Consider the following 27,024-nt stretch of genomic DNA (forward strand, 5'->3'; position numbering starts at 1 on the left):
CAGCTCTACGTGAGTATAGAGCATTTCATTCGGTAAAATGGACCAGCAAAATGGCATCTGACATCTTTTTACAGCCTAATGATCAGACTATTTGTGAGAGGAATAAACTTTATTCCATTGGCCAGGATTTTTTTCCATGAAAATTGCCTTTTCTTTTTTAGTACGAAGGAATTAAGAGCGCACAGTTGAACTGTAGTTGCCGCTCACTCCAAGAACATTCCATTAACATAAATGAAATCCATTTTTCATCCAAAAAGACTGGCAATAAAATATAGAAACATGTCACAATTTACACAGAAAACTAGATTTGTTACGTTTGATTTAAAAAAAAAATCCTTCAGCAGATTCAAGTGACAGTAGCTGGAAACCAAGTAACTGATGGACTATCATACTTGAATACTATAACCATCAACTTTGTACAAGCAGAAAGAGGATCACAAAACAGCCTGCAACGATTTTAGAATGTATGGTGGTGAGACAGTCTATCCTGGGATTCTGCAAGGAATGTTCTGTTTCAGCCTGTGATAACACATCCTTTCCATAGGAAATGATAGAAACTCTAATGTCTTTGGACTGAAGTGATACTTCCTATCCAATATCACCTCTGTAATGTTTGCTTCTGATTCATCATAAAAGTGAAGATGTTGATGCAATAAGGATGGGGTAGGACATCAAAATTTATTCAAAACTTTAAAACATCACATTTAAAATTTTGGAGACTTTTAATAAAATATTTGAATTCTGCCACATTTCAAAGAAGACACTGTCTTGAGAAGCGAATGCAACTGAAATGTCATTGTTTTGCACATGCAGTGTTATTAACACAACTCCTTTGACTTGAACACATGGCAGAGAATTCTGACTGGAAGATGTACCGCTGTTACCTTCAACAGTGAAATGACCTGTAATATTCAACTAGTGCACAACAGTGAAGAAAGCTATATATGGGATCAGGTTTTGCAATAGTACATACAAGTGAAAAGAAAAAAGAGGCACTTTTTGGCTGTTTGTGCCTTTGACTTGGCAAATCTTTCAACAATGGCGATAACCCAGGCACTCTATGTCTTTCCCTCAATTCGTGCACGGTGCATTTTGTTTAAATTAAGGCAAAATCCTTGAACAAAGGCAAAAGCTGTGCAGAAAAATGTGAAAAACTAAAGAAACTTAAAAACTGGCACAGAAGGAGCTAGTATCCAGAGCTGCTAAAGAAATCACTTAACTGCATTTCATTTGGGAAAACTAAATCATACCCATGGAGCTCAGTTGGATTCCAGTTATTAAGGAACAAATAAACCTGTTGTATTTTAAATGCTGCCTGGCCAAGCAAAACAAAGCCTACAGTCCTTTGCCTGTGTTAAATTTGTAAAAAAATCATATGTCCCCTAGTCACTCAAGGAATCATATATAAGCCAATTCCAACTTTCAACTTCAAAAGTATAAGCAAATGATTGCAGATCACATCATTAAGACTATAATTTATTCAATATGTCTCCAAGTAGAAGAATGATTTAAGGAGGCAAACAGCAATAAAATTCTGTCTTAAAGTGCTTTTTTTGTTAAACTTACTCATCAACATTTTTTAAATGATCCACTGATGCCACAATACATAAGTGTATTCTTGGAATAAACAAAGCTATTTTATTGCTCTTACCCATTTAACATCAGGAAAAAGTTACCAATTTCAGACTTCCTTGTACCAAAACCATTCCATAAGGAATAACCATCCTTACAAAAGGGCTACAAACCCTTTCTGTAAAGAGCTATACAAATTACCTAGGAGACATATTAAATACAAAGGTCCTTGTGTAAACTGATTCTTAACTAATATTTTACAATGCCAAGTGTAAGTCACACATTTTTACATAATTTTGAATATTACTATTCAATATTTCCAGAAAGATTAAAAATTTGCCCTCCATATCTAAAGGCAGTCTGATTTTTTTCTTCTGTATAAAAACCGAAAGTTTTTTTTTTTGCAGCATCACAGAAAAGCAAGTTTTTACATTCACTCATTAAAGGTTCACATAATAAAAATTTCACTTGATTTTCCCCCCTTTAAATTGGTAAAATCTTTCACAGATTTTTACACTCATGCCTGGTCCAGCATCCCACAAGAACTACCAAAGATGCTGGGAATCCCTCACAGCCTGATGCTTAAACTTCTCAGTTGAAGAGTAACTCTTTAAGAAGTAGCATGGCCACTGATTCTTAGAATGCCTTCACTTCTAATAATGAAAGCAATGGGATTTTAACAATATCAAAGACCAGGTATTTAGTACTTCAGTTGAACTCTTGTTCTTCAGCTTCAGCCAATCACTAAGGGTCCACATCATCAAGGTCACTTTTAGGTTCACCAATCATCATTGGAGACACTGTGCCCTTTCAAAAACACAAAAGAGTTAGAAAAGGATAAGTTAAGTCTTCCAAGCAGTACATAGCGCAGGAGCTCCCAATCTTTTGGAGCCTGGGAGCATGTTTGGAAATCTGCAGCAGGCACCAGAAAATACCCATGACACAGAAGAAATTGGTGATGCTAAGAACCCCCCCAACAGGCAGCATATCTATACCCCCCAAACAAATAAAAGCAGGACACCTCTTCACCAAAATAAGCAAAACACCTCCCAACCAACCAAAAGAAAAAGCAAGCAAAATACCTTTCTAAAAAACAAGCAAGCAGGCAACCCCCACAAAACAAAAATGAAGAAGCAAGCGTGCACCAAAGTCTCCAACTGAACAGAAAAGTAGGCAAAACACCCAGAGGCATTCTGGAGAAAGAGAGGTAAGATGATGGTCTGGATACCTGCACTTTGCTTTCCACCCATGGTAAAGAGGGAGGTAAAGCCAATACTCTAAAAGATTGGGAAGAGGCAGTTGGCCTTAGCAGGTGCCACATGAAGAGTCTCAGCATGCTATGGTGCCCACAGGCACCACACTGTGGATCCCAGCCACAGTGAACTATCACTGAATAGCTGACATTTAGAACTTTTCAGCAATCATTTTGCTGATTTGAATGGCACAAAAGTGACCAGGAAGGCACATGGTGATAAAAGTATGCCAAACCAAATTAAGCAGAGCTTATTTTTGCTTGGGTCCTTTAAAGTTTGAGGTGTGAATCACATCTAAGAGAGTAATGTGTTAAAGTACTCCGATATAGCAAAGGTTGCTTAAAAACAGATGCATCTTAACCTAGGATAGCATCAAATGTATCTGACTATATTGTGAATTTGTTCTGTGCCTTTTATCTAAACATTTCAATACTGTAATCCTTTGATGCTACACTGGCCTGAAGGTGTATCAAGTTGGCAAATAGGGCCTTAAAAGCAAAACACACTGCAATGCATTGGGTTTTACATTGTGGAATACATTTGTGTGGTTCGTAACGGAAATAGACAGTAAGGTCCTACGTGGCTTGCAGACATTTGGTTCCTTTTTAGCTATTATAAGAAGCAAGTACTAGCTCAATTCATTTGTACTGCTGGGGTTAAAACTGGTAAAACCATGTCAGAAACCATCTGCATGAATCACTTTTTACATGCAGGTGTCTGTAAGTGGTCACCCTCTCACAGCTTCCTGAATGCATGAATGGGAATTATTGTCATCTATAGAAAATAATTGAACATCTAAATGGAATTCAAAGTATTAGGAGCACTCTAAGTTTTCAGCAGCAGGATATGCAAAGCGAGAAGAGTAACCAGAATTCAAATCCTTTTTGTTGGTATTATTCACTTAGCTGTGAAGATGCAATGTTTGCTCACTGATAAAGAAACCAACCACAGCAAGCACGCATGTAATGGACTCAGAATAACCTTGTTATTTACCTGTGGTAGATGTCTGCCACCATTCTCATTGGCTGGACTGCTCTCAGATCCGTTACTACTTCCTGATTGATCTTTCTCATTCAGCAAGGCTGTGGCATATGCCAATGTGTCCTAAAGACAGACCACAGAAGTTAAGAGCCATTTGAATACTTTTACAGTGTTGGAGCTCACCAGGGGAAAAAAATCTGCACTATCTACAAACAAGTATAACTTGGTACTGGTTTGAATGCTGCGCACCCCTCCCATCAGCCTAATACAAAAACTAGTAGAACAAAAATTATATGCATGGTGGGCTCTCATATAGATCCTTACCAAAAAACCCTTGGGAGGGATGGGGAGATTTTTTTAGTCTGAGGACCACATTCTCTTCTGGGCAATCTTTCAAAGACCAAATGCCAGTGGTGGGCAGTGCCAGAGGCAAAAATGGGAGGAGCAACAAATGCACATTTTACCTTTGAACAGTAGGCTAGTTTACACACCCTCTCTACCCTCCATCCAAACAAGGAGGAGGCATTATCAGAGTTCAAGGACACATACCAGCCATGCAAAAACACTCTGGGTGTAAAGCAGGGCAAGTGAGGATGGTGGCCAGGAGAGAGGATGTGCAGCTCAAGAAGAGTCCTGATAGCCAGACAGAGAGGCTTGGCGGGTCGCATTTCCCACATCTGCTGTATGGCATTTATTTTTAAAAAGTAAACTGGAAGACAGTTATAAAGTTTCAGTCCTGTCTTAATGATAAAGCAATACTACCTGAAGTTATTTGAAAATCCATGTTAATGGATTCGAAGTTGACGATGATCGGCAAATTTATGCATACATGCACATAATTTGAGATATTTGTGCGCCATGTTTGTAATAGTTTTGGAAAATAAAACTTGACAATCAAAGTTGACAACCATTGGCCAATAATATACAGTAATTCCTGGTGAAGTTTAGACTTATGGCTCTGATCCTTTCTGCAGGGGTGGTAGACAGATTAAGATGGTCTGCCCCTGGAGACTAATGGAATCCACAGGATTACTGAATGCCCTGGGGGAGTTCCCAGTAGATGGAGAGTTGAAGCCCTTGTCACGCTGTGGAACAGCGAGACACGTTGGGCTCTTGACATGGTTGCCCCCAAGCGCCCTCTCAGGCATTGTGGAGCCCAGTTTGCACCTTGGTACAACAGCGAGCTAAGGGAAATGAAACAGGCTGGACGATGGCTAGAGCTCAAGTGGCGAAAGATGTGCTGTGAGGCTGATCGGGCAATAGTAAAGCATCATAACAGTGCCTACTGTGTGGTGATGAGGGTGACGAAGAAGGCCCACTTCTCTGCCTCCATCGCATCCTCAAGTAGCCCTCCAGTGGAGCTTTTCCGTATTATCAGGAGTCTGTTGACATCAACTCCACAAAATGGAATTTTAGACCCTTCGGAGGCCCACTGTGAATTGTTTGCAAGGCGCTTTGAGGGTAAAGTTGCTCGCCTCCATAGAAGTCTTGATGCCCCCTCCACATCTCCCCAATGAGGTGTCCAGTGCAATGTCTGCAGCAACCTCTTGGGAACGGTTTCAGTTGATGAGGCCTGATGACGTAGACAAGGTGCTTGCGATGATGTGGCCTGCAACGTGTCCTCTCGACCCTTGCCCTTCTTGCTGAGGGGGTTTGACTGAGTGGATCCAGAGTGTGGTCAACACATCATTGCGGGAGGGAATGGGAGGGAAGAGGCCGCGATCTGACCACTCCTGAAAAAGCCCACCCTGGACCCATTGGTTTGTGACAACTACCGACCAGTTGCAAATACCCCTTTTTAGGGAAGGTGACTGTGAGGGTTGTGGCGCAGCAATTGCAAGTACTCTTGGATGAAACAGATTTTCTTGACCCCTCCCATTCTGGGTTCAGGCCTGGTTATGGGACTGAATCAGCCTTGGCTGCCCTGATGGATGACCTTTATCGGGAGCAGGACAGGGGGAGTGCGACCCTGTTATTCTTTCTTGATCTCTCAGCGGCTTTTGATACCATTGACCATGGTATCCTTCTGGGCCAACTTGGTGAGCTGGGTATTGGAGGCACTGTTTTACAGTGGTTCCAATCCTGTCTCCAAGGTTGTTTTCAGAGAATAGCATTGGGTGACTATCTTTCAGCCCCATGGCAGTTGTGCTGTGGGGTGCCGCAGGGTACCATCTTGTCCCCCATGCTGTTTAATGTTTATATGAAGCCCTTGGAAGCGGTCGTCAGGAGATTTGGGGTGAGGTGTCAGCAGTACACTGATGATACCCAGCTCTATTTTCCCGTAACATCTGAATCGGGAGAGGCTGTGCAAGCCATGGATTGCTGCCTGGGCTCGGTGGTGGGCTGGACGAGGGCCAATAAACTGAGTCTGAATCCTAGCAAGATGGAGGCACTGTGGGTTAGTGGTTCCCGAGTTTGGATGATTGGTCAGTTGCCTGCTTTAGATGGGGTTGTACTCCCTCAGAAAGAGCAGGTCCATAGTCTGGGGGTGCTCCTGGATCCATCTTTGTCGCTAGAGGCCCAGGTGACCTCCATGGTTAGGAGTGCTTTTTACCAGATTTGGCTGATAAGACAGCTGCAGCTGTTTCTGGACCGGGATAGCCTGGCCACTGGTAACCTCCAGGCTGGATTACTGTAATGCGCTTTATGTGGGGCTGCCCTTGAGGTTGGTCCAGAAGCAGCTGGTGCAAAATGCAGCGGCGAGACTGCTCACTGGGGCTGGGTATCACCAACATGTTACCCCGCTGCTGAAAGAATTGCACTGGCTGCCCATTTGCTACCGGGCCAAGTTCAAGGTTCTAGTTTTGGTGTACAAAGCCCTATACAGCTTGGGACCAGGATACCTGAAAGACCGTCTTACCCCTTATATGCCCAGCTTGTCACTGCGCTCTGCAGGTGAGGGCCTCCTGCAGATACCATCTTATCAGGAGGTTCATTCTGCACAATATAGTAAACGGACCTCTAGTGTGGTGGCACCTACCCTCTGGAATTCCCTCCCCTTAAATATTAGGCAGGTGCCATCTCTGTTATCTTTTCGGCGCCTACTGAAAACTTTCCTCTTTCAACAAGCCTTTTAAGTTAAGACCTATCCCAGTCTGCGCCTGTGTTGGAATTGCTTTTAATATGTTTTTTAAAACATTTTTTCCTAAGCAATATGTTTTTTTAACCCTTGTTGTTTAAGATGTTTTTAAAGCTTTTTCAAAGAATGTTTTTAACGTTGTTTTGTTTTAATGTATTTTAAGGTCTGTTTTTATGATGTTTTAAAGTGTTTTTACTGCTTTTGTTTGCTGCCCTGGACTCCTGCTGGGAGGAAGGGCGGGATAGAAATTAAATAATAAATAAACAAGCAAACAAACAAATAAATAGGCGGGAGAGCTCTGCACACAAGAGCAAAAATCCTAGATAGCAGTGTCCTTTTTCATTATATCTGTATATAAGAAACGTAACTGCAACCAATCAAATTAGAAAGTTCAGAGAGTTCCTGCGCAAACAGTATCAAATTGAGGCTGACCTGTGCAGAAATAGTGCGCTGAAAGGTTTTGGCAGTTGAGGTTTCATTGGATACGTTACTCTGTGGAGCCCAGTAATGTTCAGACATCTAGAGAAATGTGAAAACATCCATTAATTGAAACTGTGTAACAGCACAGCTTAAGTGTTACCTTAAGTTTCTTAAGTTAAGGAAGTTCAAGGAAGGAAAGTTTCTTATTCCCTCCTCGCCCCTGCAGCTACCTCTGCCCCCCCCGCCACTCTAAGGGGGTCGGAGGCCCTCCTGAACAAAGTGGGATGGGATTTTTTTTAGGATCCTACATTTCAAGAAGAAATCCTGTCTTTAATGATATCATTGTATATATCACTATCCAGGTCAAGAAAACATCCCTCAATCCTTGTATGAAACTGGTTTTGTCATAACAAAAATGTCACTTCCTTGAAAACCTTAATAGGAAAAGAACAGCTTTTTGTTTATTTAAAACAGGATGTATTCTATTCAACAGTCTTTTTTTTTTTTGCAACAAGGAAAGCAAGATGGCCTTTGAAAGAGCAGCAGTCCCACAATGATAGAAAACCAATACTGAAATGTAGCAGCTAATAATGGGCGATATCCAATTGTGGTGCCCTGCTAGCACAACCGACTCCCACGTATGCAGAAGAACTCTCTCTTCTTCTCCTTCCCCTTGCTGCTTTCAACATGTGCTCCAGAGGACTGGAGGACCCTCTGCAGCAGACAGGGTGAGGGGCTGCAGGGATGAGGAGAGGAAAGGGAAGTCCTGCACAGTGCACCAATGGATCTTGCCCAATGGACTTAGCAAAGATGGTAACTAAGGTGGCAAAATTTAGTCAAGAAGTGATGAAACTTTCCTTCTGGGAGGAAGGGTGGGATATAATAATAATAATAATAATAATAATAATAATAATAATAATAATAATAATAATGTGCCAGGGCTCCTGCCTGACAATAAGTAACACAGCTGAAAAAATGGAATTGTGCCACTTTCTCGGGGTTATGAATTTATACTGCCTTTTCTTCTTTAGAACAGCTATACTGTGCAACTGCCTAAACTACACTCTATTCACTTCCTTATTTGTCTGTCTTATAATTCAAGTGTGAGCTTGTGGGCAAGGCCTGTCCCTTTTTGTATTACACTTAGTTGTAGGCCTATGAGTGATTTGCATTAGTCTGCACTATAGTCGTGTGAATAAACTTTTGTAATAACAGAGTATAAATTACCTTTATTTGAAGCCACTGTACAGCCCAACTCCAATGATGGGAATTCTCCTTGAAATAATCTTTAGCAGCACAGCACCTTTGAAATTCAAAGCAAACTATTAAAACTATGTATCTGAAGATAATTAAGGATCGCACTCAGTTTTCATATTTTAAGAACTGTTGGGTTGTGTAAATCACTGTCATTGTTTATCGGGTTGCAATACAGATCAGGAAAGGACCAGTGATTTTAAACCAATCAAGAATGTACTGGAAATTCTTCCAGTGTACAAAAGCTTTCCTCCCTGGTCACACAGAGGCCATTCTTTCTTGTCATAAGCAGCCAGGTGGGTGTGAAAAATTGCAGTGACAGGGTAATTTTATCAATTTATTTTATTTTATTTAACAAAATTTGTATACCACTTAACTGTAAATGAACCCTCTAAGCAGTTTACAAAGAAAGAACATATATGGTTGCTATTTTTAAAGCACCACAGGCTTGGTGTTGGCTGCCCTTTTACAGTGTTTTTTTCTGAGCCTGCTACTATTATCAAGCAACTGAAGGTACAACATTGTACCTTTGATTAAATTGTCAATGTGTCAAAATGTAGGCTTATATGGGCAGATGGAAATTTGTGTGGTCTAGTATCTTGTGGAAATATTTGCCAGACCACATGATCTGAGCAACCAGTTGCCATCTGATTTATCACATTTTCTTTACTATCCATGCTACTACTCTCTTCCATAGACTGCTGGTAAGGAACCAGCTTTCAAAAGTATAGATTTTAGCAGACTCCTTATCAGCAGGTTATCAGTGTATCTTCCACATTTTACATTGGCATGAAAAAAGTCAAGGATAAAAGAGAAGTGGCAAAGGCTTGGAGAAGATGAAGAGGGCTTCTTATAAGCATATAACTTAATGTGATCAGAAAGCACTAACTTTCATTTCACTGACTATTACACTTACTTCTGAGCAAGAGTGACTAAGAATTTGACACACTGATAGCATCGACTGCTGTCCACGTGGTTACTGTGGTGCATCAGTGCTGTTGAAGGAAAATAAAGGAGATTAATCAGTAAAGAAATGATATTAATCAGTATTAATGACTTTAAAAAGTGGTCCCTGCCATAGTGCAGGGAAATTAGATTCTATGTCTCAGTTCAGACATGATGTCAAACCATGGCTTACACTAGAAGAGTGTAGAATCTAAACCATGGTTTGAGTTTGAAAACATTCAGTAGACAAACCACTGTTTCAAGCTTTTTGTCTAGTTTTGTCTTCCATGTTTTCAGCACTTAGCTTGGTAAATTTATAAACAATTTCCATTCCATCGTGCGGCTGCAGACAATGACTGTAGTTATGGCTTGCTAATTTAGACTACAGCATAGTTTGGTGCAATTTATGAATTGAGCCTATGATCCATATCTTACTCAACAACAACAGAACGTTAAAACGTCTTTTTTAGGTAAAATATACAATACATTGTGTGATTACCACCTATGCTTTAAAGGAGCAATTTAAATATAAACAAATTGGTCAGTTGGTCAGTAATATATCCTTACTGTTACTGATCCTACAGTTTTCTATTCTTCTGATGCCACCTACTTTTGATGTAGTAGGTAAAACGATAAAGTGGTTCAGTTTCCATATGAATCAAGTTGCCTTCACAATTAAAGAACAGCTCCTCATAAATGTTTCCAATTCTTTATTTGTATGTACCCAAGGACAGAGGAAGAGGGTTGTATTCAGTAGCTGTACGAGAATAAGGCAGATTACACAACTGATCTTCCTCTCCCTCTCCTGCCCCCACAGCCCTCTGTACCTAATGAAAATCACCTACAGAAGATGATTTTAATTAGGTAAAATTGTGTTTTGAACAGTCTGCAGTGGAAGAGGGGAGCTGCTTTGGGTACCCCCCGTTCTGCACTGCAAACCTGTATGACACAGTCCCCACAACCCCTCTAGAGAGTTTTCAGGTGCTACAGGGGAGGAAGAGGAAGATCAGTTGTGCAACCTGCCTTTCACTTGTGCAACCACTGGATTTAAAACTTTTTTTACCACTTAATGGTTTTCGAAGTTTCCCCCCATTTCAAAGTGATTAGCCAGGAAGCTGAAAAGACTAAAGCATCCTTGCATGCATGGAACTAGCTGCATAATTCTTTGGAACCTTCCTAGTAACTCTTCACAGCAGGTTTACTCACCCAGCAATCCATTTTCAGTCTCAAATGCAAACTTGACCCGCTCTATTTGTAAAGGATCTTCAATAATCTGTGAAAAGGAACAGAAACATTTGGTTATATTGACACTTGGAGTCTATGTTATGGTTATACATTCTTGGTTATAGCCAATGAAGTTATCCCATCAGCACAAGGACTTCCCCCCATGCTCCACCTGCTCCAGAGAACAAAGAACCCCAGAACAGATTTAGGGGGCACAGGGGATAGAGGAAGTCTAACAGGACAACTTCATTGGACACAACCTTCTGACTGTTTTAATGTTAGCACGATGTGACTCAGTACCAAATTGTTAAGCTGTCACTGTCAGAGTCGTGTTCACATTTCAGTTTTCTGTGCAAACTAGAACTATTCTACCTGAATCCTCTGTGTGATACTTTGACTCAGTTTCTTATGAATCTGAAGCAGACAAATAAAAGTTGGTCCCAGCCAAAAATATTTCTATGCCTGCCAAACAGTGGTACACTCGAGCAATTAAAACACTTTAAAATCAGTTACATTGATGCTTATGGAAAAGTAACCCAATTTTTAACCTTTTCTCATTGACAGCAGTTTGACCCTTCTCCCCTACACGAGCAGGAAGGCAAGGGGCAACCCCTTCCCCCCCGTGCTTAGCCTCTCTCTCTCTCTCTCTCTCTCTCTCTCTTTCTTTCTTTCTTACATTTGAGCAGGCAGGCAAGGGGCAGCCACCCCCCATGCGCTCTCTCTCTCTCTGTGCCATCCTCTCCTACACTCAAGCAGGCAGGCAAAGGGCAGGCAAAGGGCAGGCAAAGGGCAGCTATCCCCCCCGTGCTTGGTGTCTCTCTCTTTCTGTGCCATCCTCCCTTACACCTGAGCAGGCAGACAAGGGACAGCCATCATAACTACCTCATGTGAGAGGTGCCTGAGGCAGCCACAATCCACCAGGCAAGGAGAATTGATTGATTGCAGCTGCTGCAGGGCAACTCTCACATGTGGCTGGAACCACACACCTTACCAGGTTGTGCAGGCACATCTGCAGTAAACGCTGCTTCCGGGGCAGCAGAAGCACTGTTTACTGCAGAGGTGCCTTTGCCACCTGGCAGGGAGTGTGATTACAGCCACATGTGACAAAGCCACCCGCAGCAGCTGCAATCCAGCAGGCAAGGAGCCACATTCGGCCTATGTAAGAGTGTGTGTCCCCTGCACCCAAAAAAGCCTTCACTGAAAGAAGCTTTGTTCCTGGAGGTTTTGTTAACTGAGGTACAACTGTATTGGTTGTACAAATTAGTTTAGAAGCTAGAGTTATATTAGTTTTTGGTATTTTCATCTATACTCAAATGTATATAGACTGAGTGGAAAGCAAGAAACGGGAGGAGTATCTGGCATTGAGGACTTTTTCGTTACCAATATCTCATGAAGAAGCTGGAAGGTGTTCTTCAGTTCATGGGGTGGAGCAGTCTCTAGCTGATTCTGTAAGTTGAAGACACAGATTCAAACAGGTAGAAGGGCATATACGTGAATATCAGATTGAGATGTATAATTTTGCATTTTTAGAGAACTATGAATTATAGCAAGGTGGGTGCTAGATATATGCATTTTTACCAGAAGCTCATGCAATCACAGAAGTGCATTTAAATTAGTTTTTTACAACTTGTTCTGGGGACAGAATTATTTATTTGTGATTTTTCTCTCTCGAAGAGCATGCGTTTAATAGCTAGGATGCTGGAAGGCAGGCAACAAGAACAAAGGACACAAATGGGAAAATTAGAGAAGCAGGTGAGAGTACAAGCTAGGGGCTAAAACATGCAGTGCAGATCTCCTGCTCTCTGAAATACCACACGAAATGGTTTTTTGTTTTGCAATTCTGTCAGATAGCACTGCACAATTTTCCATCTCTCTGCCAGGTATCATGCAAGCTAGAAAGCAATTTTTTCAATATGAAACCAATTTATCTGCTGTGTAATATACACACGTAACAGGCCTCTATTTGTAAATGCATGGAGGAATATGCATGGAGGAATACCCTTCTGATATTCATACCTTACTAGTAGTTAACAATATAATATGAAACATAAATTAGTCCCTGGATTCTGAAGAATTGGCATTTACCAACAGATTACACAATGGATTGTTAGAATTTGTATTGCACAGTGCTACTGCAGTCTCTCTCTCTCTCTCTCTCTCTCTCTCTCTCTAGTGCCTTAGGTACCACATACTGACTTAGAAGGGGCCATGCTTTGAAAGGAACTCCTTCACAGTAAGTAAAGCCCTGACAGGTGTCTCCTTACCTTGATGAAATGCAGTATGGTAAAGGAAAACTGCTCATTACAAAAGCAGCAGTACACCACCATCTCAATGAGGATCAGTAGTGAGCCAGTTAGTTCCCGCAATGCATACATCACCTAAATGAGGAAAGAGAAGAGTCAGAATATTAGGCAGGCATTCTTTTTTTAAACAACAAGAAACAAAACCCCAGCTGTAGGCAGCTGGTAAATTTGCATATTTAAAATGCTTACCTCCATTAAATAAGGCTTCCCTTCAGGCAAGAACAGTAAAGCTTCTACTTCTTCATGGAGGGCCAAGAGTGGCCCTGAGGTGGTAATGCTAAGGTGTGAATGCAGAACACACAGACCAGGAGCTAAAAAATGAAAAATAAAATTCCACATGGTCCTGAAATGGAACATTGGCTTTTTACAGTAAAGGTTCCTTCTTGATTAGCATGCAAAGGTATCCGTGTGGGCTATGCCTCCTAGTTGCTCAGGATGGGAGGAAACCATCTGATTTAGAAGTCTTCACTATCCTCTCTCCCCCACCCCCATCCCAGTTTGTAGAAGAATGAATCAACTTTGAAGAGTGAATTGTTACAGAAAAGAAACAAAATAAAGGAGAAAGCACTGTGAGTAGTGACCTGGCATGTGGAAGGAAGTTATGGAGGTAGCAGAATGACACAAGTGCAGTGGATATGTGACTACAGGCAGTCACAAGAAACCCTTTCACAGTAAGTAACCAATGCTTCATTCTCCTGTTTTGCATGGGAAGTATTCAAATCAGATGTGCAACAGATGTTACTATCAAGGTGCAGTTGGGTGGCTGCCTTAGTGACGTGGGAGAACATGCTGAATCATCCTCCACATGAAGGCTGCTTGTGTAACCTGTAATACCTCATGAAGGTGTTTGCTAAGGAGGATATAGCTGCCCAACATATTTCAGCTGCAGGTGCATTAGTGAACAGAGCTGCAGAAGTGGCAGCAGCTAGAAGAACATGTTGTTATGTGTAGCTGCATGGGAAGGGTTTGGTCTTGTAGGCAACGGTAGGCAACAGCAGGGAGTAGAAAAAGAAGAAGACCAAACAAGAGATGGACTGATTCCATAAAGGAAGTCACAGACCTGAACTCACAAGATCTGAACAGGGTGGTTCACACCAGATGCTATTGGACGTCGCTGATTCATAGGGTCGCCATAAGTCATAACTGACTTGAAGGCACATAACAACATGGCAAAGGTGATGCAGGCTTTTATTCATTTCACCAGAGTAGAATTTGAATCTTCTACTCTGATGTGGAAGGATGGAAAGACACCTAAAGGATTCTGTGCAGTGAATGTAACTCCTAACTTATGCCACACTCACTCTGTGAGGTGGAAAGGCTTGGAACAGAAAAAGGGTAGGATACCTTCTTGGAATTAGTGAAAAATGGAGTTGATCTCAGAGATTAAGGAGGGGACCACTCAGTCCATGTGGAATATGCAGAGCTACTGATGGACAGATTGTTGAGTTCCAAGACTCTCCTTGCTAAGGTGATGGTGATAAGGAAAGGCCACTTTAAGGGAGAGTTGACAAAGACAAAGATAGACTGACTTGATGGGTTTGAATAGGAGCGTTAAGAGACACTGGATGATCAAAAGGAAACTCCAGAAAGGGAACCTGTGGAATAATGGAGGGCTAAGCAAAGATGCTCTGCAAAAAAAAACCCCAAATGAGAAGTGGGTAGAGCCCAGGGGATGGGAGCCCTTTCTAGACAGAAATGATGATAAAGCAGAGACGTAAGGTTTTACTGAGTCTTAGCTTCAAACCTAATGAAAAGAAGTTTAGGAGGTCTCTTTAGGAGGGAGGTCTCTTTAGGAGGGAGGTCTCTTCCTTTTGCCCTTTCTAAAACCTTCCAACAAGTGTTGTAGATCTGGATTGTGGATTTCTTCCTAAATGCAAGGAGAATGGTGACATCTTTTAGAAACTATCATTTTATTAAGGATCTCAATTTAATCTTTAAGTGGCTAGGCAAAGTCATTCCAATTGTCTTTTCGAACCTTGTGTCAGAAGCTCTGGTTTGACAGGTATGAAACTGGGCTGGTGGGAGGGGAGAAGATGCCTGGTGAAGGATTTTCAAGATCCACATTGTAACTAATGAGGTGCAACCAGGACAACTATGGCCTTTCAGGCAGATCTTGCATAGTATTCTGGAAATCAATGGGGCTAGGGAGAAGGTGTAGAGAATACCTGTTGGTCAGGATGTTGAGAGGACATCTATAGTCTCTGTTCCATCCATCAGATACCTCATGGTCAATCTCCAGATTTTCTGATTGTTGACTGAGGGGAATAGGCCTATTGTGAGACAGCCAAAATGCTTCTGAATTTCTGCAAATATGATCAGGTCCAAGATCCGGGTTGTTGTGTTCTCCATTTGCACTAAGACATGCAACTGCTTGATGAGAAGGAAAGTAGAGCGATGTGAACCAAACGATTATGCTATGGAATGCTTTCTGCCTGGATCATGTACCCTGGATAATCTGACCTCGGCAGCGGGCACTCCACCTCTGCAAGCTGGCATCTGTGGTAATCATGGTACATGGAGGGGGGTCTTCAATGGGAACTGAAAGGAGCAGGTTGAGGATATTTGCTCACCACCTGAGGGAGTGTCTGTGTGGGAAACAGACTAAACCTGAGCTTTTATCTGTGGGATATGAAATCCTGTAGGGCATGTGTAGGAACCTCTGGTCCACGTAACTGCCAAATGGCCCATGAGGCAGCTATTTTTTAAAAAAAACCCAAGCCCATCTGTCAATCTTTCCAATTGAATTTGATTATTTTTGCCTCTTTGTGCCGCACTGCAGCACCTACAGAACAAGTGCTGCTTCAATTGCTGCTTACTGTATGGTTGTAGCTTTGCTCAAGGCTTCTCCCTTGCCAGAGTGTCCATGGCTATGGTGGTTACCATGGATGTTGCCTCATACTTTCTCCTTCCTGTCTCTCACAGTGAGCGACTCTGGTTCAGTACAGTTCTGGAGAAGCTGATCTCTTTCAATTACTTGAATAGTTCTCTTCTCTTTCATAGATCCCTTTTGATTGATTGTTAATTGCTATGTTTGTGCTTTATCTGTCTCCACTCAGTCATGGCTAAAAATGGTGTGTATGTGGGTTTTCCCCTCTCATCTCCACTTGGCCATGGCAAAAATGTATATACTTATTTAGCATTGTCCGTGGGGGCTGCATTTAACTTTGTTTTAATGTTGTATGTGAAGTGGAAAGCTACAGGATTAATTTTTGTAGTTGTCCACAGGAAAGCTGCAGGCTTGAATTTGTGGTGGCATACTATGTTTGGGCTGTGTGTGTTTTTTTAACATTGTCTGATGCTGGGAAACAGCACAGGCTTTTTAGGTGTTTTATGAAAGTACTTATTTAACTTTCTACAAGGCCTGACCATTTGGGCCTTGGGAGGTTGGCCAGGTAACCAACCCTTAGGCTGAAAGAGGTTCCTCACCTCTGTTGTATGGGAAGAAACAGCCACTGTAGGGATCTTGAGTGTAGGCACCAGGTAGGATGTCAGTGCAGGATATCACTATCCCTAAGGCTTGTCCAAATGCATGATGTCCATAGTGCTGTGATTCTGGAGAAGCTTTGTGTGTAGGATCTTTTGGTTTACCGTGGGAGACAGTGAGATGCTGATCATGGCACTGAAGTGCTGAATCTAGAGAAAAGCATGCAACTGGCTTTTTGCTTTATCCATCAGATTAGGAAGCCGTGGTCTTTTACAGAAGAACAGAAACTGAGCAGGTCAAACAGATAAGGGTAAATATTTATCCCCTAGAGTCCATGAGACTAGCTGACCACTAGCTCCGTGAAGATACGAGACTTATGCCAACCCGAAGAGTATTGCGTTGAATTGAAAATGCTGATCTTTTTATGTAAACCAGAGGTATTTGTGATGTTTAGGTAGGATGGGAATATGTAGATGGGCTTCTGTAAAGTCTATGGGCGTTAGGAAGTCCTGTGGGTGGATGGCTTTGCATACAATCCATGCAGAATTTGTGATATTCGATAATTTTATTCAAGATTGTGTGCCAAGCCCTGCTGTTCTTTGGGACCATAAACAAGAACGAGTAAATGCCTAAGAACTTTTCATTGGAGTCACTGGGTCTATGGCTTTGATTTCCTGCATGTGATCAATGGCTTCTGGATAACTCTCTGCTACTCTGCAGAATGGGGGGTTGGGGATGGGTGCAGTATGTCTGAAGGAGTTTTCAGCAACTCTATGCTGTAACTGTGCCTGAGTTTGCAGAGCCTGCTGATTCAACATGGAGGCTTCCCATGCAGGTAGACAGCGCTGTAGCCTCCCTCCCATTGGAATGTGTCTGGTATCAAAATGGCTGCCTGCCTCCTCTGGTGTAGGAGGGCCCAGGCTCAGAGAACAAGGTCTGACCTCTGTGGGGGAATTATGTCTCATTCCATTCAGCATCACTTCTCCAGAAGTCCTAAAATTAAATTTCTGAGGATGAAAGGAAGGCAAGGTGCACCATGACTAGTGCTTATCATCTTTGGATGCAGATGGAAGTCTTTGCTGTTAGTTTCCATGAGCACATCCTTGAGTGTTCTTCACCAAAGAGCTCTGCTTCCTAAATGGGAACAGAAACGAAGTTGTTCCCAGATGCAATATTTCTACTTCAGTGTTTAAGTCAGGGGGAATATCTCTGAAAGCTATTGCCTTGTTGAGGTTTGGAGCAACTTGTGTAGCCGCTCTGAGTCTAGCTTGGGATCCTGTATTAAAGCCTTCCACCACAAAGAGAGAGGCTGTGGAAAAAATGGGCATGGAGGCAGCTCAGAGTGCAAGAGTAGATGCCTTGTGCACCCATTTTAAAGCTGTCTTCTTCCAGCACCACCATCTCAAGGAATGACAATACAGACAATACAGCAGCTAACACTACATCTACCAACCGGAGTCCTCTATAGCCTGTCCCAACAATTATGCTATTAAAGGGTGCTGGGAAAGACATTGTTTTCGGAGGCCATTTGGTCTCCAGAAAGACTTTGGTGCCCCTTCTTTGGTTTTGACATGGACTTAACTCTTGCCCCTTTTCCTCTATGAGGGGATTGAGTCAGAAGAAGAGGAAGAGGCATTCCTGCACTAGTTTTTGTTTTTACTTGGAGCTACCCAGATATATTTGCAACAATTGCCTCCTTAACTTTTGGATGAAATCCTTCTCCATAAAGAAGACTATGATCTGAGAAGAGGGGTGCTTGTGGCTATTTGATCCCATGAGATTTTCTGCTTAGCCACTGCCATAATATTGGATATGGACTCATGCATAATGTACTCTTGCATTATCTGCCAGCACAAACTGAGGTTTCGATTTTTGTGCTAGGCAATTGCATTGCTTTCTCAGCAAGCCAAGAGTTGGCGGTTTCTGCAAGCTGCTGTTTCAGAATGAAACAGTGGTCTGTGACAATCCAAGGTGGAAAGTGATTTGGCTTGGCAGGAGAGGTTGTTCCAGTTATGGTAATAGCCATGATGTACCAGGTCTGTCCGGAACATCTTGGGCTTTCCAAGAGACTGTCTGTTCTCACAAAGGTGGAGAGATGTACACTGCCACAGCAGTTTTCATTGCAGATGAGACTGAAGGAGCTGGAAACTTTTTCATCACCTTGGTAGGTTTGCCTTTGTTAATAAGTTGGCCGCTGGTTGCATTGCTGATGAATTTTTCCACATAGAAGCCATCAGGAGGAAAGACAGAAGAGCGAGAGGAAAGAAAAAGATTGTGCGCTTTTTAAACATTTGAAGTGGAGAAAAAGCAAGAGAAGGACAACAAAATGATGGGTAAGATTCTAGGACAAAGGTAGGGCTCAAAGAAGAAAATACAAGTTTGAGCTTTAGTAGCAATAGCAGAAGAGAGGAACTGGCTTCTCTAAGAGAAGGCAGGAAAAAAACCAATAAGAAGACAGCAAAAACTTCCATTCACATGGTTTCCTGCCTTCCTGAGAAAATAAGAGAGCCATAACCCATTTGGATGCCTCCTAAGACAGTTGAAACCCTAATCCTTTTGAGTAGCAACTTTATATGCAGAGAGTAAATAATAGGGGTGAGCATCGGCTCTGTGTCTACCCCAAACAATGAGGCGAATCAGGGTGATTTGGGGGCAGTTCTCACATTTCAGAGTCAAATCATGCTGTTAGCGAGGCATCTCAAGGTAGACCAGAGACTTCCTAAGCCTCTGAGTGGCTCTGTGGCCTCAGGTCCCAGCCACCTCCACCTGAAACTAAATCAAGCTTACTATGGAAACTCCCAGAGCTTGAGAGGGTGGAGAGGTGGTGGGATCTGATGGACAGGCCTAGTTTTTAAGCTGAGATTTATTTTCCCAGGGTATTCCAATCAGTTATTTGGGGGATGGCTTAAAAGCTATGTTTTTCACATGGATCTATGCTTTCCCCTATTCAAATCAATGGAGAATTTCCACTGTATTCCCAAAAATACGTGTGTGTGTGTGGGGGGGAAGCACCACCTACAACTCTTGCCAGACTGAAGAGCAAGGTGAAAGGCAGTGCTGCTCAAATGAGGCAGGAAAATAAACTAACACTCCATGGGAGGAGCTGAGGTGAGAGTCCTTTGGAGTGTTAACTCTTTCCTGCCTCAAGCAACAGGAGAGAAAGACAATACCCACTTGGGGGTGTTCTGGTGTCCACTGGAAAATCCATGTTATTTTTTCTACCCCCATGATTCCTACTATGCCCTATCCCAAAGAGTCAAGTCTGTTCTTGTGGGAGAAGCACTATAGCTGAGGTTTCATTCCCTCAGAAATGAAAAGGTCATGGTGCCTGCAAATTGCATTCAATTCTGGCAGAAAATGAGAAAGTTACAGACTTCTCCTTTGTTTTTGTTTTAATCAAACTTTTAAAAGGTGTCCTGCACAAAATGTATCTATCTATAAATTTGGCAGACTTAATCCATTCTGGAGATGCTGTTATGCCACTTTTGTGAAAAGGAAAAAAGTTATAGGTGTATATAGATCCCCAAAGCTACAGATAAAAGTCAAATTGTGTGGCTGGTGCACACCCCTACTAAATTGTAACTTGAAATCAGAACTGATAAAAAATCCATTGAGGTTTAATATCCTTACTGAATATCTACTGAGCTGCATTATTAAGAGCAGCCACCTAGTTTGGGTCCCTAATTTGAAATAAAACACTTACCCACAGTCCTTTGCGAAGACACATTCGAGTGCAAAACAAGCAGTGCCACAGTATTATGGAGGAATCCAAACTCTCGTGCTTGTGCTGAACTCCACCTGCGATTCTTTTTTGTTACAGAAAATTTTAAAAAGCGTAGAAAATAGTTTAGTGAGTCCTGTTTAAACAATATCACCTGCACATAATGAAGATCTACTTTTCATTTCTGAAGGCAACAATCATCAAACACTGCACAAAGACTGGAACAATGGTGGAATTTAGGAAGTAGTTCTGCTAGTGCAAGGCTGTGTAACTGAAAGCCTTCTCCCTCTTCTTCCCAGGCTCCAACCCCCCAAATCTGTTTTGGGGTTTCCCCCATCCTCCAAAGCAGATTTGGGGAAGACCTGTGGGGGCAATGGGGAGAAGAGAGTGAGGGGCAGTTCCATTGTTCAAGCAGAAATCCTTGCACTAGCAGAAGTACTTTATTGGACACCACCCAGAGTGTTTTTTTAAAGAAATGGGGATACTTAAACGAACCACATGTTTGCTTGAGGTAAGCAGCACTTTTGTTTAGGTGAGCACGGTAGGAGCAAATTATGGGGTTCTATAAGAAAACTCTCTCCTAGCCTCAAAAAGGCTGGTCATTTTGAAGTTCCAAGATTTTATGACACAGCAGCTCGGCATACTGCACCATACATTAGATTTTGCTTGCAAGTAGCCGTATGTTTCTCTTCAATTAGTGCAAAAAGCCTTTTATCACCAACTTGTTCCAGTAGTCCACATGGTGTTCCAAGAGGGAGATGCCCAGCAGTGCATGTAGCATGTTCAGAACTAAGTTGAGCTAAGGTGAGCCACCTGCAGGCTTGAGAGTCGATACTAGCAGTTATTAAGTCCGGCTAAACACATGGTTTTGACTCCCCTTCTGCCACAAAGGCTACAGAGAATGAACAGCTAGATCTGAGGGAAGTGGCTGTAGGGAGTCTGATCCTTTTCTTGAGGATCCTCTTGCAAGGACAGCATCCTCTCTTGGTCTTTCAGGTACTGGGGCAGCAGTAGCAATAGGAATGCAGAGTGCATGGTTGGTTGCTGGGTTGTTTAAAGTCCCAATGGTTCATTTTGTAACTGAGCATAAGAACTAGAAGGCCACACAGACAGTCTACTAAGATTATTAGACAATGATATTAAGCACCTCTCATTACCTGGTTATTCTGTCGGCTGGGACCAAGAAGGAAGTTAATCATATGTCTCAAGGCAGAATGTCTGAGAAGCAGATCACAAGCTCTTACACCCTGCTGTAAAAAGACAGGCAGAGTATGGTGTCACATTCCTTTACATGTACAGAACATGTTCTCGTGTTCACTAATAGGTATAAAACCATTGCAGTTTAAGAACATTCTACAGCCAACAGATATTTCTACCAAACTTTAAAAAGCAGGGAAATTAGGCAGCTGTAGGGAATGCACCAAGGGAACAGGAGACCTGACCTCTCCTCTCAGATATTGTATTACCCTACAAATTTGTAAAATTCAAACACAATTTGGGTTGGTCTTTCTCAGTCCAATCCACTTTCTGTGCAGCTTGGAAGAATTTGGTCTCATGTGCCTCTGAGCACATGGAAGGGCGGGATATAAATTTAAATAATAATAATAATAATAACAACAATAACAATAACAACAATAATAATAATTTTGCCATAAAACTTTCCAAGAATACATCTGATTAAATTCAAATGTACTGATTTACAGGGTTTTGAAAGGCTCCTTAGTACCAGAGTATTCTGTGATTTCTGGTCTCATATTTTTCTTTCACATTTGCTTGCCTTTTAGTCTAGGAATAAGATGCATTAAACACATAGCAAACCTTAATGACTGCAGCCGAAGCAGTTTCCCACTGAAAAGCACCTGGGGAACTGAATGTTCTCCAGTCAATTAGGGCTTCCTTTGGTCACCTGTTTTGGATTTAAACTTATAAATAGCTACTAGGGGCTCCTGCTCGCTTTGCTCGCCAACCCCACCTACACTGCACCCGACAGCAACCCCAAGGCCTGCCCCCACCCCTCTGCCAGGCGCTCCCTAGCCATCTCTCCATCCTCTCTGCCATGTTGCCCTGTACCACTCTCCCAACTGCTTCTGCTAGGTGTCCCTAGCCATTCCCCCACCCCCTCACCAACCACTCCACACACAGGTTGCCAGAGCCCCCCTGTGAAGACAGTGGTTGCCAAAGATCTCCTCCTCCCTGGGCCTCCAAGCCTCACCCACCCCCTCCACAGGTCTCGGAAGTCTTCCCCCCTCCCCTCCCCCCTCCGCCTCCATGGATCTCCAAACCTTCCCCCCCTCTTACCTTCTGGCCTTGCTGCTGCTCATTCACTCACTAGGCCTTGGCTAGACCCCGGCTAGGCCCCACCCACTAGACCCCGCCACCACCCCTCTCATAACAATTGCTGCCTCCTCCTTGCCGTGCCATCACAGCCAGTGTTTGCCTGTCCTTGCCCTCCTAGCCTGTAATAGTCATGCTACCTGTGAACGCTTCAGCACAGGCACACGCCTGTGCTGAAGTGTTCATGGGTACTGCGACACAAAAATAATATAGTAAGATATATGGAATCCAGAGAAAAAATAGTGAACAATCTTGTGAAGTTTTGCAATTGTTCTTATTTTAAAAGTGTCTATCTTTATGTGATAATGTTAACATTTTCCACAACATATAAATTTGTCCTAGCACTCCTATAATAAAATAGACATGGAAGAGCAACTATTTGGTTTACCTTGTGTACAAAATTGTTGAACAAGTAGAAGTACTGGGCACAGTTTTTACAGTTCTCAGGGACATCTTTGTCCAACAGACCAAGCAGCACTTCCACTAACTGATGCAGATTTTTCAACTGTTGAAAACAGAGATAGGGAAATCTTGAATTATTAGGATGATGGTTTCAATTAAGGCACATTTAACAAAGAGTATAAAAGGCAAGCATGAAAGCCAAACTAGCATTACCTTTGTAGATATCAGGCAGCTTATTAAAACTGAGCAAAGAATAGGCATTTTACAGAGTTTGCTTAAAACAAATGCCAGGTAGCTTGGCTCAGCTGGCCATTTGACACAGCTTCCTTAATGCTTCATTAAACAATTTTCTACGGACATCTCAGGAGTCAGACAAATCCTCAAAAGGACTGATTTATATAGGTTTCAGGATATACACACTCAGAACAGAAGAACTGGCTCAGTAATTAAGTAGAAGCACTTGAGCTTAAAAGCTTGGCATAAGCTTAGCATTTTAGCATAGCAACAAGAACTTTGGTATGTGTACATGTAAGGAGCAATCAGAATATTTAAGCCTCATCCTCTGACCACCACCTCCTGAGAGTTTATAATCATTGCATTACATACATTACCCATACATTGTCAAATGCATCTCTGGATAAGGACAAAAATGGAAACTTACGATATTAAAGTTGGAGTTTCTCAAAATACTGGATTCTGCACTTACACATTACAATCATAGAACTACAGTATTGCACAGGCCTGAATCTATAAGTCACAAGACACTTACAGTGAACAGACTAAATATATAAATTAAGATAGAAGGACAAGAAAAAAGCAACATATGCTATTAATGAAGCAGCAGCATATTATTTTCTGAAGTACAATTACTTGTTTTACATACTGGCAGTTTCGTATTACTGACCTTTTCCTGATAAAACAAGGCACTGTCAAGGGTTTTTTCAAGAACGGTGGCTACAGCAACTCGCACCTCTCTTACACTGCATTCCAAGAGAAAAGTCCTGAAAAATACACACATGCAGTAAAATTGAAGATGCGAGACAGAATCCTTTTCTTTCATGTGCTAGTTTAAATCTTCAATCCCTATTACTTACTGTGAAACCCAATATTTATACTTTTTGAGAGTTGAAAGACTGGATATGGTCACTTAATAGCCAAATTGAAGGTGCCTTATAGAATGTAAATGATATCTGTGTGCGTCTGACAGAAATTCTTCAAATCAGTATGATTTAATACCATAACAAAATAGGTAGATGAAAAGGAAACAGAAATTGACTGCCGGAAGCAATGTAGATAGGCTTTCCACTGAAAGTTATTCAGTGTGGCAGAGCTTGTCATTTGGAGCAGACACATGCCTACACACTCTCCCCTGTCTCACTCATTCTTCACTTAATGGATTGAGCAGATTTTTACATTCATGTCATAATCACTCTCTCATACTGTTTATATTTCTGAAGTCTGTAAAATTTTAACACCTAAAAACACTGAAGATTTGCTTTCCTAAACAGGAAGCAAAAATGTGCTTGTCACTCCCTCCCTCCCTCCCTCCGGGAAGGAGACTAACACATACTGAATTTTCTAATGTTGTCAAGTGAATATTCTTGCTATCTACTATAATCCCTCCCATAAATTAGATATTGACATACTTAGGAAATGATTTCACCAACTGCATTAGGTTGCTTTGTTAAAAGCTAAATTGTATAAGGGCCAATACAGATCTTTATTTCCATACAAAATTAATTTTCCTAGTCAGTCTTTGTTAAACCTAACCTTTCCAAGGGATGTTACAGATTGTTTGGGTGCATACCTCTATTTATTTATTTTTTATTTGATTTATATCCCGCCCTTCCTCCCAGCAGGAGCCCAGGGCGGCAACAAAAGCACTAAAAACACTTTAAAACGTCATAAAAACAGACTTTAAAATGCATTAAAATAAAACACCTTTAAAAATATTTTTTAAAAAGCTTTCAAGACATCTTTAAAAAAAGTTTAAAAACATATTAAAAAGCAAATCCAACATAGACGCAGACTGGTATAAGGGCTGAACTTAAAAGGCTTGTTGAAAGAGGAAGGTCTTCAATAGGCACCGAAAAGATAACAGAGATGGCACCTGTCTAATATGTAAGTATACTCCAATATATAGTATTCTCTAATAAGTATACATGTGTAATATATAATAGTAACAGACTTGGACTTACTTTATGAGCTCTCGCCCTTCTGCCTCAACTAGATATTCAACCAACCACTGACAAGCATCAAAACTTTTAGAAACCAAAGCCTCAATGGTTGCAATCCATTCTTCCGTGTCAACCCTTTAAAAAAAGCAAGCATAACAATGTCAGCAAGACCACTATATGTGACACATAGCTATTCTCTCCTTCAAAAAGCTCCTTTAAAAGGAGTACCTGAGTTTTTTCTTGGTTCGCAGATATGTTTGGAAGAGGAACTGGACTGCTAGTTGTAAACTCACTCTTGCCATAGATGAGTAGTGGGGGTGCTTTAACTTCGTCTGAGAGAAAGAAAACAGATTACATAAAACTATAAGTACTGTATTTTGGATAAGTTTCTTAAACACAATTTTCAGATAGGAACCAAGATGGTGCCAAAACCACTTTTAGGATGGCATGAAGCTGAAATAGATTCCCCCCAAAGTCTGATAATTTCCACTTTCTGCTAAGCTCCTTCATGTTTAAAGAAAACGTCTGCTGGACTGTGCTCTGGGAACTGCAATCCAGCACCATTTTTTTCTGTTCTTGCGCCTTCCACTTTAGCTCACACCAAGAAAAGGGGAACTGGCACTAGCTCAAAAAGAGTGCTTGGTAGCAGACATGACAGGGGGCCCAAGTATGCTCTTTCTTGAGGCCCACCATTTCTCTTTGAAACATACAGTTAGGTTTATCCAGGAATATACATTTATATACCTTTATCTAGCTACAAAGAAACATTGGGATTATTTTATTATTATTATTTTATTACATTTTTAAACCGCCCTATAGCGATAAGCTCCCAGGGCGGTGTACAGCATGTTTGCAGTGGCCCTAAGATTTGCCTTGTATCTGTGTTTTTAAAAAAATCTGATCCATTTCTGAGATGCTTTGTGCTCTCAGATTCAATCCGTGTTTTGGATTCTGAGTAGCTCTATACAAAACATAGGGTGGAGAAGACATTTGCCTCTTACTCTCTCTTACCTTAAAATAATTAAAGAGGTGACTGAGCGGTGTGTATTCTTGCTTGAACATTTTTTAAAAGTTTCATACCAGGCCTTTTCATTCTGGTGCCTGGTTGTGACCTCCAGTACGCCTTAACAGGCATCTGACAAGTCTTACAACATGAGGCTGTCTAGAACACTGCCTGGAGAGTTCTGAATAGCTCTGGCATTTTTGTTTTGTTAAAGCAGAGAAACGCAGGATTTAAAGAAATATGTATATGAAGCCTCCACTTCTGTGATATGACCAAAATAAAAATAAAAATCCAGAGCTGTTCAGTCCTCTGAAGGCAACATTTTGGACAGCCTCACTTCTTGCAAAGAGATATTGGAAAACATAGTTATTTAATACAGAAAAGTACAGAAACACTGAGACAGAGCAACATGGGGCTTTGTGGGAACCCGAATCCAATTCAGGGGGACCCACAAATCAGCCTGTTATTTGGCCCTCAGACAGAGCTGATGCACAACTATAATAGATGTAATCACAGACCGAATAGATGCTTGACTGAAGTTTCATAATGATGCCATAGCATGCTATATCAACAATGCATTCAATTTTCAAATAGACTCTGCTGCTGCATAGTATAAAAAATTATTTCAGCAAGGACATTTTATCTTGTCTGGGCTCCACTGAGAGTTAGCAACTGACTTCATTTAGTACCCGAAAGATAAAATTCACCACTCACAGCATTTAATGAAGCTAATGATAAAACAAAGCTAAAATAGTCACTGCTGTAGACATCTCTATTCTTCATAAACTTCAGGTTTTCATCTCTCACCATCTGCAAAGACAACCCATGACTGGTTTTAGAAATAAAAGTCATGTAAGTGTTTACAATTTCTAAACTTGCAATGTTACAGAAAGCATTACATTTAGTTACAAAAGCATTATAAAAAGCAGGAT

The 27,024-nt window shown here is 41.6% G+C and overlaps 1 protein-coding gene across 1 annotated transcript in view; it reads right to left on the reverse strand.

Annotated features, from left to right (window-relative positions):
- Positions 1-137: 137 nt before the first annotated feature.
- The window catches only part of USP24 (ubiquitin specific peptidase 24), a 141,093-nt gene continuing 114,206 nt past the window's right edge, over positions 138-27,024 (reverse strand). The window contains exons 52-67 of the mRNA XM_061633148.1: positions 26,807-26,902; positions 25,318-25,421; positions 25,111-25,224; positions 23,817-23,913; positions 22,899-23,015; positions 21,334-21,426; positions 20,159-20,261; positions 13,221-13,342; positions 12,993-13,106; positions 12,109-12,174; positions 10,711-10,777; positions 9,476-9,554; positions 8,533-8,608; positions 7,318-7,404; positions 3,819-3,929; positions 138-2,379 (exon numbers count right to left, since the gene is read on the reverse strand). Coding sequence (XP_061489132.1) covers positions 2,317-2,379; positions 3,819-3,929; positions 7,318-7,404; positions 8,533-8,608; positions 9,476-9,554; positions 10,711-10,777; positions 12,109-12,174; positions 12,993-13,106; positions 13,221-13,342; positions 20,159-20,261; positions 21,334-21,426; positions 22,899-23,015; positions 23,817-23,913; positions 25,111-25,224; positions 25,318-25,421; positions 26,807-26,902 — 1,509 coding nt within the window. The 3' untranslated portion in view covers positions 138-2,316. The remainder of the gene's footprint in view (positions 2,380-3,818; positions 3,930-7,317; positions 7,405-8,532; positions 8,609-9,475; positions 9,555-10,710; positions 10,778-12,108; positions 12,175-12,992; positions 13,107-13,220; positions 13,343-20,158; positions 20,262-21,333; positions 21,427-22,898; positions 23,016-23,816; positions 23,914-25,110; positions 25,225-25,317; positions 25,422-26,806; positions 26,903-27,024) is intronic.

The sequence above is a fragment of the Rhineura floridana genome, chromosome 6 (genome assembly GCF_030035675.1).
Source record: "Rhineura floridana isolate rRhiFlo1 chromosome 6, rRhiFlo1.hap2, whole genome shotgun sequence".
NCBI classification, from domain to species: Eukaryota; Metazoa; Chordata; class Lepidosauria; order Squamata; family Rhineuridae; genus Rhineura; species Rhineura floridana.